Genomic DNA, 19,955 nt, shown 5'->3' with positions numbered 1-19,955 from the left:
AGAGACTCAAGAGGAGCTTCTATCCCCAAGCCATCCGGGCCCTAAACACACACACCCGCCCTCTCACATCATCTATAATTGACTGAGACAGGACTCTTCCAGACACTAAACCAAGGAACAATGTACATTTCAAATTCCTTTAATTTTAAATATGTTTATATTGTCTATCCTGTAAAATAGTCAGATGTCTATTCATATTAATGTACAGAATTCACCTGCTGGCTGCTACTACTGCACATTCACCCAATGTATATACTACATATATATAAAAAAAACACCCAGCACACCCCTGCGGGCGGTTTATCCTTCAAGCTCGGGTCCTCTACCAGAGGCCTGGGAGCTTGAGGGTCCTGCGCAGTATCTTAGCTGTTCCCAGGACTGCGCTCTTCTGGACAGAGATCTCCGATGTTATTCCCGGGATCTGCTGGAGCCACTCGCCTAGCTTGGGAGTCACCGCACCTAGTGCTCCGATTACCACGGGGACCACCATTACCTTCACCCTCCACATCCTCTCGAGCTCTTCTCTGAGCCCTTGGTATTTCTCCAGCTTCTCGTGTTCTATATATATATATATATATCTATATCTATATCTATCTATATCTATCTATCTATCTATCTATCTCTATATATATATATATATATATGTGTATATATATGTATATGTGTGTGTTCTTCCCTTCCTCTACCCCCCCCCCCAATTTTTGCACATGTCGAGGAGCGCGTCAGGTTACATTTCACTGTGTGTTATACTCGTATAACTATGCATGTGACAAATAAAGAACCTTGAACCTTGAACCTTGTTTGCTGTATAGGCCTTAGCTCTCCTTGAAGTTAAATGTCAGTCTAAGCCTAACAGAGTTTTAAACTAGCAGAAAGTAAACATTTGAAATGCCATTTGGACTCCTCTTTCACTATTTAACTTTATGTTAGTCCTTTTTATCCCTTAAACTAGCCAAGGGATGTAACATGTGGCTAAACATGTCAATCCTGGTCCAATTGGGTAGGAGAGAAAACTACAGAGTCTGACATTGTTTTGGCAGAACAGTTGAAATGATAATTTCCCAGTAGTATAAAAAATACAAATGCACTAAGGTTCATTTTTTTGAAAGAAATTAACAGAAGATTGTACACTATGCACAATTATGAGTTTGTGACTGTGGTTTATTGTGGTCCTTTACTTACTTATTATTGAGTTGTTTCATTTTTATTGCTCTATTCTTTTGTGCTGTAGAAGATGCACTTAATTTCTTGTTGTGGAAATGACAATGACAATAAAGTATCTAAATCTGATATAGCATAGATTGTTTATATATAACATGTGTTTGCATTTGGAAAATTGCATTTTGCATTTGCCCATGTCGGCTGATGTGGTGTCCTGGCCCACATCCGATGAAAATGGGTTTTCTGAAGTTGCTCCTACACTGAGTAAAAATATTGTTTCCTGCTGTGTTATGCTTGAACCTCAGTACATTCACCTTTCTACAAAGAAATCACAATACTGTGTGGTCAGTGTCTGGACCTGAAGTTTTAAAAACACTGATTTTACCGGCTGAACTCACAAATAAAGGGACTTCAGTGGTTGACAATAAAGTTAAGTTAAGCGGCTGTTTCTAAGGCAGCAGATTTTCATCGGAGCATTCTGTTCCCACAACTGTGATTTACGTCATGTTATGATTTAGGGACAGAGGCCCTGATTTCAAAGGCTTAGCCTTGTTTCTTGAAAGACATTGGAGGGATTGCTGAGTTTTTATTTATAATGGTTTTTCTGTTTCTGAAACTGTTAATAAAGACACCATTTTGTGTTCACAAGCTTCTCAATGCCCACATTAAGTGTCAGATGTCTGATCCAGTTCAATAAATTATTTTTCTGTTTCTAAGCTTTCTGATGAGAGGACGGTATTCGTTGCATCTCAGACAACCTTCAAGCATGTTTGTTTTTAGCCTATGCAAAAAGGCCCTCTGTTCAACTCAGTTTCTGTAACCCCTGGACCCAAGCCTCCCCAGAGACTGTTGTTCCACCTGGGGCCTCCCCCACCTGAACTGAGACCATGGATTTTTTCCCTGTCAGAGCCTGAGCAAACTGAGGGTCCACAGTACCTTTTTCCAAGGACCTGGAGGGGGTCTGCTGTTATTTATGGCCTCCTGCTGGGCTGTCTGACTGCCATTGTCTGCAGCTTCCTGCCATGCCACCTGAGCTGGTTCATCTCTGGCATTGGCCACCCAGCCGGCCCCCAAAGTTTCTTCACCTCACTAGGGGCCTCCCAGCCAGGCAGCAGAGATTCTTAGCCTTTTCCGCTGGCCACTCATCCAACTCCCTGAACTACTTAGACCCTGCTGTGGGCCAACCAACTGACCTCATGAACTGCAGCCCTGGCGTGGGCCGACTGGTCATCAGAACTGCTCGAAAGCCCTGCTTCATGACCAGCTTGACCCTGTGCACTGTTTCCTGTGTTTATTTGAATTTTCTTCTTCCTGCGTTGTTTGGCAGTATCATTAGAAGCATGCATTTTCAGTTACTCGTTTTTGACCACGATATGGACTGCTTTCTTCCATTTGCCCAATATCTCTACAATTAGAAACATCCCTGTGGCGACGCATAGTCGGCGGTGCCCACCATGTCAAACACACGGGGAAGCAGGGGTTGTTCGGTATTGTGGTGTGTTGCATGTGCGGCTGGCAGCTTGTGAGCTGCAGTCGCGGTAAAAAAAAGGCTCAAAACAACACTCTCTGGACCTGCCGTGTCTCATTCACACCACAGTGGTGGCGAAACCCAGATGCTGGCCGAAATAGCGGCCACCCAGAGGGAGCAGGCGGCAGAGGTGCGCCGCCGGTGGGAAGAGCTGCGGGACCAGGCTGAGTGCCACCTGGGCTGAATCGCGGAGCTGGCGACATTGCTCCAGGCGTAGTCAACACCTCTGCCGCCAACCCCACAGGTGGAACCTGGCGGTGGAGGAACCATGTGGGGCACCTCGGCAGCTGGAGGTGGTGGACGAGGCGCGTGGGGGTCCGCGCCTGCGAGAGGAGGGGGAACAGCTGGGTGAAAGAGTGTTCCTGCCGCGAGCGGTGGAGGAGCCGCTCCAGCCGGGGATGGAGGAAGTCCACGAGGGTCCGCTCCAGCAGGGAGCGGTGGAGGAGTCGCTCCAGCTGGTAGCAGTAGAGGAACTGTGTGGGGAGGTGGAGGTCCCCGTGCAAGGGGAGCCTGCTCGATCTGGGTCCCAGGGCACGACCTGATCTGGACCGACGGATGCCGGCCCAGCCGCCTGTGAGCAGGAGCTCATGACTGTGCCTGCAGGGTCATGTCGACTTGGCCACCTGGCGAGCCGACACGACCAGGCGGTCTCCAGACCAGCGTTGCTGCCACCGCTGGAGGCGTGGCCGGCCTCTGGAAGGGACACGGCCCTATCGCTGGGTTGGAAGCCAGTTAAGGGGAGTAGGTTTGGCCGGACGGCTTCCCAGCCTCAATCAGGCAATGGGGGTATGTGGTGAGTCGTGGTCGGCGGTGCTGTGCGGGCTCACCTACACGGCATGTGCAGGTGAGGTACATAAAATGGCTCAAAACAACACTCTCTGGACCATTCACACCACAATCCCATCTCAAATTGGCACTGAAAAACTAGTTTATGTATTTATTACTTTTAGGCTGGACTGCTAGACTAAGTTATAACTAACTAACTAAAAAGCCAGCTGACCCAAAAAGATGGCCTCAGAATCTCATCTCTGATTTTTGTGGATGATGTGGTTCTGTTGGCTTCATCGGGTGGGGGCCTCCAGCTCGCACTGGAACGGTTCGCAGCCGAGTGTGAAGCAGCGGGAATGAGGATCAGCACCTCCAAATCTGAGGCCATGGTTCTCAGCTGGAAAAGGGTGGAGTGCCCACTCCGGGTCGGGGATGAGTTCCTGCCCCAAGTGGAGGAGTTCAAGTATCTCGGGGTCTTGTTCGCGAGTGATGGGAGAAGGGAGCCGGAGATCGACAGACGGATTGGGGCTGCAGCTGCAGTAATGCGGACGTTGCACCGGTCCGTCGTGGTGAAGAGGGAGCTGAGTGTAAAAGCGAAGCTCTCAATTTACCGGTCGATCTACGTCCCTACCCTCACCTATGGCCACGAGCTGTGGGTAGTGACCGAAAGAACGAGATCGCGGATACAAGCGGCAGAAATGAGCTTCCTCCAAAGGGTGGCTGGCCTCTCCCTTAGAGATAGGGTGAGAAGTTTGGCCATCCGGGAGGGGCTCAGAGTAGAGCAGCTGCTGCTCCACATCGAAAGGAGCCAGCTGAGGTGGTTCGGGCATCTGACAAGGATGCCCCCTGGGCGCCTCCTGGGTGAGGTGTTCCAGGCATGTCCCACCGGGAGGAGGCCCCGGGGCAGACCCAGGACACGCTGGAGAGATTATATCTCTCGGCTGGCCTGGGAACGCTATATTGGTTACTGTTCCCTGTTCCATATTTTAAGTAGAATGGGAGTTTTCAGGCTCCTCTTCTGTGGAACCAGCTTCCAGTTTGGATTCAGGAGACGGACACTATCTCTACTTTTAAAATTAGGCTTCAAACTTTCCTTTTTGCTAAAGCATATAGTTAGGGCTGGACCAGGTGACCTTGAACCCCCCCCCCCCTTTGTTATTCTGCAATAGGTCTAGGCTTCCCATGATGCACTGAGTGTTTCTTTCACTCACCTTTTTCACTCACTAGTTCTTTATAAGCTATATTATATTTAATCATTATTTATTGTTAATCCCTGCCTCCCTTCCACAGTATGCATTTTTCTTGCTTTAATCCCCTCACCCTAACCAGGGACGGGCAGATGGCAGACTGTCCCTGACCTTGGTTCTGCTGGAGCAGTCTTCCTGTTAAAAGGGGGTTTTTCTTTCCCACTGTACCTAGCGGGGTTATATAGGTTGTTTCTGCTTTTTTATGTTATTTTAGGTTGCTTATTCTACAATATAAAGCACCTTGAGGCAACTGTTGTCGTGACTTGGAGGTATATGAGTCAAACTGATTTGAAAGTGTGAGGACAACAACCTCACCCTCACCGCGGACGCGGACTAGACGAAGGAGATAGTGGACATGATGAAGGAAAGGAGACTCCACCATGCATTCAGGAGCTTGAAGTCAACAGGGTGGTCTGCTTTAAATAGCTGGGATTCTACATAGTGAGTATCTCACCACACAGCTGGTTAAAAGGGCTCCACACTAGCTATATTTTCTAAAGAGGCTGAGGTAGGTTAGCATGTCACCCAGATCCTCAACAACTTATACAGCTCAATGGTTGAGCATCTTGACCAGCTACGTCACCATGTAGTACGGCAAAGCAAATGATATGGACTGCAAATGCTTGCAGAGAGTGGTAAAAACTGATGAAAAGATCAAAGGGAGTCCACTACACTCTCAATAGAACATCTGCTGTCATGCACATGAGTCCACAGGATAGTTACCTCCCCAAAGACTCTACCCTCTCGCATTACTGTCAGTTCACACTTCTACCATTTCAACAAAGGTACAAAGTGTGAAATCTAGGACTTGTAGACTAAAGACATCCTTCTTCCCCACTACTGTTAGACTCATAAACACGTGACAGGAATTTATAACCTTGGACTACCTCAATTTGCAACTGTACATTTTGTAATTTTTGCACACGTAATTGCATGTAATGTTCATATTTTGAAAAGGGAGACAGATGGTTTGCAAGAGCAGTGAAAAGAGGCTATCTATGTCCACTATGAGTGACCATCTTGGAACAGGGGGGCTTATGACACCAAGTGTCTGCCACCTACAATGCAGTTTTGAGATCCCTTCCCCAGTCAAATCTTGCATCAGGTGATCTCAGGTGAGGCAAGGTTGTGCAATGGTTTAATCCAAAACCTCTGGTGAAAATGACCCAAGCCTTTTTTCAAACCTTGATAACATGATCAGTGGTCAGTCAACAACTCTCTTAAGTGACAACCCCCATTAAGGTTTAAATTCCTGGGACTCACCACCATGGTTTTAGAAGCGTCTCAGATGAGAGGTGAAACATCTTTGAGAAACCTGAAGAAGTCCAGTTGCTTTCTTTCCAAGTAATTGCACCCTCACTGTTGTCTACTGCACATGAAGTTGATGTAGCATATTAAATTGCATAACTATATACATAGCTTATTTTAGCTGTTATATGCGGATTTTAGGAGAATAGGTCATCTGCCACACTCAACTGTCCTGCCAACCACCAAACCCAGAGTCGGCCAGTGGATTGACAGAGAGAGAGCCATGATTTTCCGTTCCAGAGTACATGTCTCCACTTCTCTAGAGTTCAGTGGCAGTGTGCTTTACACCACTGCATCAAACTCTTTGCATTGCATTTGGTGATATAGGGCTTGAATGCAGTTGCTCAGCTATAGAAACGTTGTCCATGAGCTTCGTGACCTTTAAACAAACTTTCATTACAAGTTTCAAGACCTTTGAACAAAATTTCTTGTCTTTTTTTTTTTGCCATAAAGAAAAATCTGGATCATTTCTGCTGTCTGAGTCAGTGATATCTTACTCCATGGCGTCATGTTCAAGTCTGGAAAATTGTAGAGTTTAGAAGGTTCTTATAGAGCACAAAAAGGCCTGTCTATAGAGCATAGAGACAGGGATGATGAGAATGGTAAACGGCCTGTATTTGTATAGGGCTTGTACTAGTCCCCCCTAGGGACCCCAAAGCGCTTTACACACCCAGTCATCCACTGGTGGAGGCTACAGTTGTAGCCACAGCTGCCCTGGGGCAGACTGACAGAAGCGAGGCTGCCATATCGCGCCATCGGCCCTTCTGGCAGTAGGCGAAGTGTCTTGCCCAAGGACACAACGACCAAGACTGTCCGAGCCGGGGCTCGAACCGGCAACCTTCCGATTACAAGGCGAACTCCCAACTCTTGAGCCAAGATCGCCCTAGATCGAGAAGGCAGAGAAGAAGCTTGTCGTGGTAGGTGTGGCAGACCGTGGGGATGAGAGGAATGAGGACCCCCTACTCCCTACTCCCGTGCTCCATGCTCAGTCTCCGTTCCCTGTGTACCGTCCGTATGCTTCCTGATTTTCACAAATCCTCCTGGGGAAACACGCATACAAAGGCAGCCATGAGTATTTAGCAAACTGGCACTAACCTTGCACATATTACTAAGACTGACAGGAAGTCACTCAACGATCCAGCATCAAGGAGCTCTCAGCCACACTGTTTGGTAGCTCCTCTGACGAGGCTTGATCAGCACCAGGTGTGTGTGGAGATTCTTGGGTGTGACCGGTCAGCTGGCAGGGCCACACCCACCAGCCCTGAAAGTGCCTGTCACGACCGCACCCTCACACACACGCACACACCCATACACACCTGCCAGTACACAAACAAGGAACACAGGACAGCAGCAGTGCAGAAGGCACAACCCTCAAATAATAATAATAATAATAATTATAGTCCACACTGCTCACGGACCCCGAGTCCCTGGAACCGGGTCCGTGACAGAGCTAGATCTTTACTAAAAAAATACTGACCTGCACAGCTTGGACAGAAGACATATGTAGAAGCTGAGTGTTCTGTGCAGTAATGCCTTCAATCTGCTTGATACTTTATACAACATCCCCATTCACCCATTCAGAGACATTCACACTGATGGATGCATCAAAGATCAGCTGGGAGTTAGTATCTTGCCCAAGGAGATTTGACTTGTAAACGGGAGCAGCCATGGATCAAACCACCTACCATCTAAATGTCTTGGTGCAGTCTCAATCATCCAGGTAAGTAAATCTCAAAAGGTTGATCCTGTTCATCTGGATGTTTTCAGTGGGAGAAAGGTTTCGTCAATCAACCAAATGACTTCTTCAGTCTCAGCTGACTGCAGGTTTCCCCAACCTTATAAACAGAACATTTGCATAATGACTGAAATGCTTTGATCAGTGGTTGTTAATCAGTAGATGTTGATTAATGGTCACGACAATTTGCATATTAATGATCAAGGAACTGACCTCGTAGATTTAAGAATTTTAGCAACAATAGTGGCACTCATGTCACTGCTGTAGATGCTTGACAGGAGCTTGGATGTAATTAAGCTGACAGAAGGTGTTGCCTTACATTACCTATACCTCTAGAAACACATCCAAAAAATGGCTTTTCAGTTCAGTATGAGATAGTCAGTGTTCTTCATGACTCATGAAGGAGTTAATCTGGCCTCCTCCAGAGACCAACATGTCTCTTCTCCAGAGACTTGATCTTGATCTTCTCTAGGGAGAATACTTCTGCATGGCAACTTCTAGGTAAAGAGATGGAAATGTGGGATGCCAAAATAGCATAGGAAATTATCTCCTGTTTTGCTCTCCATTTATGCAGCTGATTATCCTAATATACCTGACACATTTTTCATGCTCTCTTGATCTATGAAGAAATGTCACTTGGAGTCTGGTACGACTCTAGCCAACTCTGCTGCCACAATCCTGAAGTCCACAGATTAATCAGAAACATTTGTCTGTCCCTGATGAAGATTTAATAATTTTAACAACATTCATGGCATTCATGTCATAGCACACACACACAAACAGCCAAGCCCTTTCCAGAACGAAGTGCTCATCCTGTTTGCCTTTGTTCAACGGCAAACGAGCAGATATGGGTCCTGCTGATGTAGTCTTTGGTTAAGGAACTGCTATGGCTCTGTTCTTTTATTATTTTTTTTTAGCAGTGTATGTATCCTATCAACCTATCACAGAGAGAGAGAGTGAGAGAACATTTTGGGATGGAAAAGAAGGGTGGTGTCTTGTCTGTACTTTAGATTCTGATTAGTTGTTGTGGTGTCCTGGAGGCCAGGGAGCTGCTGGAGCTGCTGGAGCTGCTGTTCCCTCCATTCTTTATTTGGCCTCAGGTCTCATCAGTGCTCATCAGTAGTGGGCATTTGTCATTTGTCTCTCACTCACACACACACACACACACACACACACACACACACACACACACACACACACACACACACACACACACACACGTGCGCGTGCTCAGAATGAACCTTCAGATAGAGTCAGAGCTGCCACTTGCAACAGGAGGAGTGGTGACAATGGTCTGTTGGCCAGGCATGGTGATTTGTGACGACAAGTTGGTATGACTGGCAGCTACAATAACAGCAGGCCAGCTACAGCAAGCAACAGGGTGTCACTACAGTTCGTGTTTGCAGCACAGGAAACAATGACAAAACCACAGCCACTATCTTTAACCAGACTCATACACTGATTTATGGGTTAGCACTGGCCTTTTATTGACTGCAAAGTGTAAAGCACTATTAGCATTACACTGTCTAGTCAGTGTCATATTACACTACATATTACAGCACAAATGTGTTAGGTTAAACAAACAGCCCATTTTACTTTTTTAATAGTCTTACTAATGCACTATCCATTTCTTGGTGTAAATGCATACTATAACATTAGTATAACACAGTAAAAAAATAATAATGATGCTAGTAATACTCATTTTAGCTACATGAGGTAGAAATGGATCACATAACATTTCAAATTCAAATTCAAATTTTTATTTGTCACGTACACAGTCATACACAGTACGATATGTAGTGAAATGCTTGGACAACTGCTCGTGACCTAAAGAGAACAAAAAAGGAAAAGGCTATGAATAAGATAGGAAATAAATATGAAAAATTAAAAAGGGTAAATTTAACTAGGAAGGAATAAAATATAAATTAAGGTTAAAAATGAAATAACTGTACAACACAAATTAGAATGAAGGGTAAATTTAACTGGGAGAGAATAAGAAAAAATATATAAATTAAAGTTGAAAATAAAATAACTGTACAACAAAATACACAGTATAGAACTATATAAGAATGTATGAAGAAATATAAATAAATAAATACACAATAACAGCAGCTGTACAAGTATTAACTGGAAATGAAGAATATAGTGACCAGTGTTGTGCAATCCACATTATGTCTTGTGCAGTGCAAATATGCTTAAAGTGATTTAAGTGATGAAGTGAAAACAATGTCCAGAAAGTCCAGTGTGTGTGTAAGAACTGTATGTGTGGGTCAGTACTGTGTGGTGGTGTGATTGAGAGACCGTATCGCCTGCGGGAAGAAGCTCCTCCTCAGTCTCTCTGTGTTGGTCTTCAGGGAGCGGAATCGCTTTCCTGACCTCAACAGAGAGAACAGTCTGTTGTTGGGATGGCTGAGGTCCTTCACGATCTTCCTGGCCTTGGTCCAGCACCGCCTGCTGTAGATTGAGTGCAGGTCAGTGAGCTCGGAGCGGATGGTGCGCTCAGCTGACCGCACAACCCTCTGTAGAGCTCGTCTGTCCTGCATGGTGCTGCTCCCGAACCAGGTTAAGATGTTTCCCGTCAGGATGCTCTCTATGGTGCAGGAGTAAAAGTTCCTGAGCACCTTGGAGGGCAGTTGGAAGTCTCTCAAGCGTCTGAGGTGGTAGAGACGCTGACGGGCCTTTTTCACCACGGTGTTGATGTGACAGGACCATGACAGGTCCTGCGTGATGTGAACTCCGAGGTATTTGAAGCTGTCCACTCTCTCCACTGGGCACTCGTTGATGACGGGGGTCTGGTAGTTCCTCTCCTGCTTAGTGCTGAAGTCCACTATCAGCTCCTTTGTCTTACTGACGTTTAGAAGGAGGTTGTTCCTCTGGCACCAGTTCTCCAGATTCCTAATCTCCTTCAGGTAGGCCGTCTCGTTGTTATCAGAGATCAGGCCCACCACGACGGTGTCGTCAGCAAACTTGATGATGGTGGTGGAGCTGGTAGTGGCCACACAGTCATATGTGTACAAAGAGTACAGCAGGGGGCTCAGAACACACCCCTGGGGGGCTCCAGTGCTGAGAGTGGTGGAGGCTGAGACATGTCCGCCCATCCTTACTGCCTGTGGTCTGCCAGTTAGGAAGTTGGCGATCCACTGACACATAGATGAGCTGAGTCCCAGATGCTCCAGCTTGGTGGTGAGTGTGGAGGGAATTATGGTGTTAAATGCAGAGCTGTAGTCTATGAAGAGCATTTTAACATAATTCCCCCTTCTAGTGTCCAAGTGAGTGAGTGATGTGTGGAGGAGATGAGAGATGGCATCGTCTGTGGAACGATTTGGACGGTAAGCGAACTGTAGTGGGTCCAGTGTGTCTGGTAGTGAAGAAATGATGAAGTCTCTGACCAGGCGTTCAAAGCACTTCATCACTACTGAGGTGAGGGCTACAGGGCGGTAGTCATTGAGAGAAGCAGGGTGGGGTTTCTTCGGGACAGGAACAATGATGCACTCTTTGAAGCATGTGGGGATCACCGACTGAGATAAAGAGATGTTGAATATCTCAGTGAACACAGGAGCTAGCTGGTATGCGCAGTCTCTGAGGATACGACCTGGGATGCCGTCTGGTCCTGCTGCTTTCCTGGTGTTCACTCTCTTGAAGGCTCTCCTTACTTCATGCTCGGAGATGACGAGCACGTTTCCGGTGCTGGCAGTATCTTCCTGTCTGCAGCCGTTAGCGCCGCTCGCACTAGCATCGTTGGAGTCCTTAGCTGCAGCCTCGAAGCGAGCATAGGAAGTGTTCAGCTCGTCTGCCAGAGTCACGGCCGCGTTTGTCATACCGGTTGTTGGTGCTTTATAGTCCGTTATTGTCCTTAGTCCCCGCCACAGGCTCCTAGAGTCACTCTGTTGGAGTTGTGACTCTAGTTTCCTCCCGTAGCGCTGCTTCGCCTCTTTCACCGCCCTCCGCACGTTATATGACGCAGCTTTGTACGGGTCCATGTCCCCCGTCGTGAGTCCCGTGTTGTAGGCAGCGGTGCGGGATCTCAGAGCGTCACGGATGGTTTTATCCACCCACCCACCTTTAACAAGGTGAAATGACAAGGGCACGCACACACAAGGGTAGGAGTTTGTGTCTTAAATAGCTATCCGATTGTTCAGTCTGACGTCACTAGCCGTGTCTGGGCCTAAACTCCGCTGCAGGTCCATATATCAAACGATCACTATGGCATTACTGAGAGTTGAAAAACTGTCTAAAGTCTTTCATCTTTAATAAAATGATCAGCGTTCTGCTCTACCAGGTGTAACAATTGAGTTTAACATCCAGGCATCCATGAAAATGGAATTTATGACATTTAACGGAGTTAGAAGTTAGCAGGGAGTTAGCTCGCTAGCTTCTATCTAAATACAATATAGCATGTCCTGACTGCGGGGTTTTGGAAACAAATTAAAACGTACAGCTCTGTTATCACTTCCAGCATAAATGAAGACAGAAAACTAAACAGCAGTGACGTTTATAGGGTTACTGAAGTTGGGCTAGCTGCTATATAATGATGTGCTACGTGACCGCTAGCGACACAGCTATGTTAGCATAATATAAACAAGCTAACTTTTTTTCCACTCAATAAAAGTTAACGTGAGTGTTCTCGGTGGTCAGGAACAAATGTAATTGCATGGCATGATGGACCAAACTTCAGCCAGGAGAACAACTGAGATAGTCCATCCACAATACGAGGTTAGTCATTCATATACTGCTGCATGGGCTGGGCTGTAGTTACATCCTAAGGTTTTAAAAACTGAGCTTAAATAAATGATTAGCGGTAATAAAAGCCGAGGGAGGTCAACGGTGATCACTGACTGTTTTAGGAGCTTTTTGAGATCAAATAGAAGAAAATACAAAACATTACACATGTTAACAACACCAAAGCCATATTAAACGCAGACTACTTTAGGCCCGGAAGTAGGATTCGTCACGTCATCACTGAACAACCGGATTGCGCTAATGTCCACATTTATGTTAATCTCTTATTAACAGCTTAGTCGTAACAATTTCTGTATTTTTAACATCATGCCAAATTTTTAGTTTTACTTAATGTACTATCACCAAAAGTAGCCTAATTCACACCCTGTAAATGAATGCGCCTTCACATTGCTCCCCCTAGTGGAGCCGCAAGACATTACCGCTTTTCTACCACATTTCTAAATGCTGCTCAGGGGCACTACCACTCGTGGTTGCATCATCCACGTGACAGGCAGGGGATATCATTACGGCTGCCCAACAACCGGTGGGTAATTGGTCGGGAATCCGTTAAGCATCCACCATTCACCGTCAGGGATGAGACAGCCATTTTAAGTGGCTGTATCTGTATATACAGTGGGAATAAAACCATCTAAAAGGAAAATTCCAGACCTTTATATTGGCCAGTCTCCACCACTCATTATATGTTATGTGGTCATGTGAAGAAATATTCCTTTGTTGACAGGAGTCTACTGTACATTAATTGACACTTGAGGAGGATTTGGATTTCCTGTGTTCAACTCTTAGCATGTTCTGATAACTGAATATTTCCTCTCATTGTGACTGGTGTAGGTAAGTCAGTACACCTTTGCCATGTGCAGCTACAGAGAGAAGAAGGCCGAGCCTGTAGAACTCCTTCAGCTGGAGGGCTACACGGTGGACTATACTGACCCCCAGCCAGGTAACGTTGCAAACACACACAGCGGCACAGTGGATGATAACATGCAATGTCCAAGGACTAATTTCACAGTTTGACTTCCAAATTGGCTGACATACCCATAGTCCCAAGGTCACGTTGCCTGATTAGATCCAAACTCTGCATGACTGAAAACTCCAACAGTGTTCACTTAGGTCTGTGGAGCCAAAGATAAGTCTCAGAAATATTGATGGATTTATCCGTGGATATGAAAGGAAAATCATGGTTTTATTTGCACATAAAACAAATAGAATTCACATAATTCCAAGTGTTCAGAATCAGAATCAGAAAGACTTTATTTATCCCTAAGGGGCAATTAAGATACAACAGAGCAGCATGACATTGAAGATAGTGTTGCTCCACCTAGCTTCATTCTGAACAGAGGTCAGACCAACCCAACTAATTGTTGCTTTTGGTTTATGTTGGGAAGAGAAAGGGAGAAAACAGAAGTGAAAAAAGATACTTTGTCTATCCCATATCTGTGAAAAAAATAATAATAGTAATTAAAATTATGACAGTAATATCTGGGGCAGCATGATATTGAGGTGATTAACAAAAAGTCCTGGGTTTAAATCCAGGATCTGTCTGTGGCCTTTCTGTGTTTGCATGTAGTTTCTCTCCAGGTACTCCCCCTACAGTCCAAAGACATGCAGTTAGTGGGTTTAGGTTAATTGGGCTACTGGTAAATATTTGTAATCTTCTTATAATGTTAACTGGTTTCCACACCAAGTGTTCTTCCCTTGTTTATTTTTCAGGTCTCGACGGTGGCAGAACATTTTTCAATGCAGTAAAAGAGGGTGATACTGTGATCTTTGCCAGTGATGACGAGCAAGACCGTATCCTATGGGTGCAGGCAATGTACCGGGCCACTGGTCAGTCCCACAAGCCCGTCCCTCCGACCCAGGTCCAGAAACTCAACGCAAGGGGAGGCACAACACCACAGCTCGATGCACCTATATCTCAGTTCTGTAAGTTTTCAGCTCTCATATTTGTATTTGCCTTTAAGTTTTTAACAAATTCTTGGTCAAAAACAGGATTTCACGGTCCACTTTTTTTTTTTCATGATTTGATTTTCTGGCACTGATACTGGCTCTGTCAAGTTTCTTTTTTTAATCACTCAAATTCAAAGAGAGAGAGAGAGAGAGAGAGAGATGAGATGAGAAACAGATTTTATTTTGTGGGGTTTTTGGTCTTAGCTGCATCATGTCTTGTTCTGTCTTTGTCCTCACAGCATTATGCTTTCTAAACAACAAAATTATTACCTTTAGTCCATTTGGGTACTGTTTAGCTGCATGTTGCTTGGCTCTTTGTAAAAGTGTTGGTGGCTTTGCTGTGTGTCTTTATGTTTCTCTGTTCCTTTTTCCTTCTCTTCTCATCCTTTAAAACCCTGACCCTACTTTTAGCTGGATTAAGTGGTAAGTGCTTTTTCCCTTTTCTGTCTCCTTCTCATTTTTGTTGCTGATCACTCTTGCTGCTTTTAGAACGCAGTCTTCTTATCACGTTTCTGCAGGCTGAAATCAGATGATTTGCCTCTACTTTTGTGTTCACGTTTATTATCTTGAGGCAGTGGATGGATCAGGCTACAAGAATGTTGCACAACAGACCAGGTTTTGTATGTTTTTTATTGTTTGGTTTTAATGGAGATAAAAGTGTGTCTAGTTCTTAACAGGAATTGTATTAGTAGCCTTTTCATTACAGTACAAAAAAACCCTCCTAATGTGGACAACATTTGGATACTGTGCAAATATCCTCTGGCATAGCCATAAAAACATAGACAGATTTTGTAGTACGCTGCATCATTTTGTGTTCTCCTCAGATCCTGGTTGCCTAGAAACAAGCAATAACAGAAGAAACAAAGATGTTGACTGTAAAAGATAATTGTGTTTTTTAACGTTATGCAAATTAGTTAGTACAGCTGGGGCCATGTCAGATTGGAGGGGGCGCAAATGAAAGCATAAATTAATTCATTCATGCAGAGTCTGTGCTAAAGACATGGTAGCAGAAGCAGTGAGTACATTTTTGTATGAGTTGAGAAAACATGCGTAAACACATCCATTATCATGTGTTTATGTTTGTACTACTTACGAGTTTTCTACAGATTTCCATTTCGATACAATTTACTGAATCCAGTCAGACTCACACTGGTGACATTGACCTGTTTTAGTATTATAACATTCAGTTGTTATGTGACGAGTGGCTAACATAAAGAAATGTCTCTAGAAATCTGGTAGTTTATTCCCAGCAACTAAAATGCACTTTATGAAGATCTAAGCAGTGTGCCATTCAAACTGACTGTGAAATATTCAACAGTTATCATTATACCAAACAACCTATAAACGAGTTACCTAATCAACAGGAAATAAAATGCATGTCAAAGTTTCAGAATTATACGCAGTCACAGTTGTGCCCAGAAGTTGACATACACTCATAATAAGCACAAGTGTCATGGTAATTTGGGGTTTAAAATGATTTGCTTGAACTGTTTGAATGGTTGGCTTAGTTGGAAGAGCAACCGACTCTTAATCTTAGTCTCATGGGTTCAAGTCTCTACTGTGGACAATGAAGTATTTCAAATAAGTGTACAAAAGTTACTTATGCACTATGCTAAGTTCTGGAATAAGACCCCAAACAAAACTGTTGCCCTCAGAATGAGAAAATCGGTTAGGATGTCCAGGAACCATCGAGGCTTGTCACTGATTTGAAACTGCTTGAACACCAGCTTCACTGTCCACAGGGAAGTAAGTTTTATGTGGCTATGGACTGAGATGGTGCCACACCAAGGAAGAATCAAGCTCCAGCTGCTCAAACGGAGAAAAGCGTTATGATCAGAAAAGATGAAGATTGACCTATTTGGGCACAATGACGAGGAGTAAAGGTGCGATTTTTGGTGCAATGTTAATGGTAATATGCTCTGAGGCAGTTTTTCTGCCAGTGTTACTGGTACATTGCACAAAGTAAATGGCAGACAGAATAACGAAGATGAAGAAGGAGGTCTCTAACCTCACCTTAGATCAGCAGCTAGAAAGTTGAACCTTGGAAACAGCTGGGTGTTCCAACAGGACAATGATCCCCCCCCCCCGAAAAAAAAACAAACAGGTTCTGGAATGGATAAAGCAGGCTTACATTAAGGTTCTGAACCTTATGAGTCCCGAACTCAACCATAAAAATTAGTGGACTATTCTTAAAAGCCCGATCAACCAATTTAAATGAATTCTATCAGTATTTGATATTTTTTTTTTTTTTTTTTTTTTTTTGCCTGTCCGGTTTGGCTCTTTTGCATCAGAATTATTGTCTAAAGGCGAAGAAAGAGGCCTAATGGATTTACTTTACCAAATAAACCATCCCAGCCTTGCCGTAATGGTCTATTCGATTCACCTTTTATTGTTTATTTTATTTTATTTTTACTTGTTAAATACGGGACAGATTTGACTGGGGAAAAGAAAGGGGAGAAAGAAAGAGGGAAAGAAAAGAAAAACAGCGGGGAAGAGGGACGGGGATAAAGGGCAAAAAACAAAAAACAACAAAATAAGCAGACAAAAAATCCATCTATCAATCACCTGGATCACCTGTTGGGAAAGAAAAAAGAGAAAACAAGCAGAAGAAAGAAAAAAAGAGCAATACAATAAACAACATCATGATGATCTATGGGAATGTAACAGTAAATACTAGATATTAAATATTATTGTGCAGCACATAAGATCAACAGAACACAGTGTGCTTTGAGGTAGGAGCCAAAAAGGGTGTAGTTTGTGTGTGTGAGCACCCGTGTGTACACCTGTGAGCATGGACGCGCTTGTTTTTTTAAAAGGTTCCTTCATGTAATGATCTGCTAGAGCAGGGGTGCCCAATCCCGGTCCTCGAGAGCTACCGTCCTGCAGCTTTTAGATGCATCCTTGTTCCCACACACCTGAATGAAATGAATGGCTTGTTATCAGGCCTTTGCCAATCATGATGGCATGCTGAAGAGGTCAAACCATTTGATTCAGCTGTGTTGGAGTAGGGATGCATCTAAAAGCTGCAGGATAGTAGCTCTCGAGGACTGGGATTGGGCACCCCTGTGCTAGAGGGTGTGGGGGGGCCACTGCCCCGTCCTCCAGGGCATGAAGCAGGTATGGAGGAGATCAAAACTCCAGACATCCAGAGGCCCCCAGAACACAAGAGACCAAGGAAGACCAACAGAGGGGCAGCCGCGCCACTGTCCCAGAAAGAGCTGAGGAGAGTCCCAGATGAGGGGATTCGATATTTGACCAGCCAAGAAGTCTGGTCAGATATCCAGCCACAATTATGCCAGAAGCTGATTGATGGCTACCAAAAGCATCTGGTTGAGGCACAACTTGGTATGGGACACATAATCAAATATTAGTGGGGTGTTTGTCGATATGTTTAAGCCGTTCTATAGGATTTTGACCCTCTGAACTAGAGAAACTTCAAATTGAATTCAAACTTGTTCACTTACTTCTTATTTTAAAGTAATTACATATTTATGGTATACAATCATTCCACTCAGGAAAAAGAACAGTTCAAAGAAATAATTAAATGTCAAACTTACCACGATGTTAATGCCTGTAATGAAAAACTTATCACTACAACTTTCAGCCGTCCATGTCATGTCAAATAATCAAAGACACTGTAGTCTGCTAGGATGAGTGGGTATTATCCCACCACTGTATTTCACACGAGCCTTTGTGTATTAACTTATACACAAGCTCACATATATCACAGCATGTTCATTCGGTGCTTTATTCTAAGAATTACAATCATGTTGTCCACTGAATTTAAACCCTGAAGCAGGAGAGGCAGAGGGTAAGCTGATCCCTGTCCCCTCAGCTCCATGTAGACTTTACAGTTCTATATATAAAGATCCACAAACATTGATTCCTGTACTTTTATTTTTACAAATTTTCACAATCCTATTAAATTATTAAATATCAATATTATGGAAGTCATATTTTAGAGGGGTCTATCACCTCCAATAAGGTACATGCAATATAGTGGCAAGTTTCTTGTCTAACCCGTTTCACGATCACTGCAGTTCCCCTTAGTTTGACTATCATACAAATGTATGGTGTCGTTTTCATACATGGTAAAAAAAAAGGGGTCTTCTCTTCTGCATGTACACATATTAGCTGTCAGTAAGCAGAAGCAGTTACGCCGCATTTAAATTTTCTAAGATACACAAATCTCAATAGTGTGATAAAGACATAAAAATACTGTTGGTAGGGTTTGTGAATTACTCATCGAATAGAAGTAATCTCAGCTGGCTGTCAGCACTGAAGCTTTCCAAATAGTAAATACCAATCTGACGTTAACGTTTCCTTTATCCTATTCTCCATCACTCCTCCTCTTCACCTTCTTTACTGCCTAGTAAAAAACAAGTTCTTTTTCCTTTGCGTTTTTGTTTCCAAGTTTGTTATGGAAACATTTACAAATCTGTGAATGTGGATTTTAAAATTGTCAACATGATTTTACAAGTGCTACAAAGAGCCATTATTTGTGGAATTTTAACTTAATTTCAATTTCATTTTAAATGAACAATAAGAATCTACAATTTCACTGTTACACAATCATTCTGTGAAAGGTCTACGTAGTGTTGAGAGGAATTTGAAGAACACTCTGCATTCAAAGTTTAGGTAGAATTGCACTAAAGTCAAATAAAATTTTCATCAGCAACGTATTTGTGTTTGTCCTCACAGACAAAATTATAATCTGTGGTTAGTAAGAAACTTTAAACAAAAACCCTGTTATGGAACATTTAATCAGACACAAAAATAATTCTTCAGCAAGATTTCAATATAGCATAAAACAATTACCATTTTTAAAAAATTGGTTTGAGACCAATACACCTAATGAAGTGTAAGTAAATTTACTGAGCAAGTTGTTTCTGACACAACCACTGGATTCCCACTGAGTCCCAGCAGCTGGTAATTACCAAGGTATAAGTGCCAAACTATGAATAATACAGTGTGGTTACTGCACAATTAAACTGGGTAGCAATCAGTCAATGTTACCAAATAGCTATTTGCCAGTTCACACCTGGAACGGAGTAATGAATAATATAACATCTTGTCACCCCCCAGTGGAATTAGGTGGAGAAAACCAAGATCGGGTGTACTGGTGCAAAAACACAAATAAGAAAATTACATGTTAGTATTTAATCTCCGGTTTGTGAAAGATCATTTGCTGAGAAGTCCTTCCTTGCAGAATAATCTTTCATTCTCCTCACTTGCATTCACATTTTAATATGTTTCTCCATCCAGAAGAGTCAAGTTATGACATAGTCACAATCACAACACTGGTTTGTTTGGGGTTTTTTTTTTAAATTTTTTTTAGATCCAGCAACTTTTCTTGTACCTACTGGGAAACTGGAGAAAACAGCTTGTAACAAAGTTGTTCATTGGTGATATTAGCTAAGCTGTTTGAAATGCAAATATGAATGCTTGAAAACATGACAGGCAAATGAAGGATGTATTTAAAGGGTGCAGCAGATGACAAAAAGAACTTGCTTAGTATCATTAC

The 19,955-nt window shown here is 43.6% G+C and overlaps 1 protein-coding gene across 1 annotated transcript in view; it reads left to right on the top strand.

Moving 5' to 3' along the window:
• The window catches only part of LOC146669047 (calcium-dependent secretion activator 1-like), a 337,734-nt gene that overhangs the window by 148,427 nt on the left and 169,352 nt on the right, over positions 1 to 19,955 (top strand). The window contains exons 10-11 of the mRNA XM_085405453.1: positions 13,316 to 13,424; positions 14,195 to 14,407. Of these exons, the coding sequence (XP_085261579.1) occupies positions 13,316 to 13,424; positions 14,195 to 14,407 (322 nt within the window). The remainder of the gene's footprint in view (positions 1 to 13,315; positions 13,425 to 14,194; positions 14,408 to 19,955) is intronic.

This window comes from Rhamphochromis longiceps, linkage group LG5, assembly GCF_057381845.1.
Source record: "Rhamphochromis longiceps isolate RC_006_pf linkage group LG5, R_longiceps_female_GT1.1, whole genome shotgun sequence".
Lineage (NCBI taxonomy): Eukaryota > Metazoa > Chordata > Actinopteri > Cichliformes > Cichlidae > Rhamphochromis > Rhamphochromis longiceps.
The sequence above is the reverse complement of the archived record's forward strand: the minus strand, read 5'-3'. Positions and strand labels throughout refer to the sequence as shown.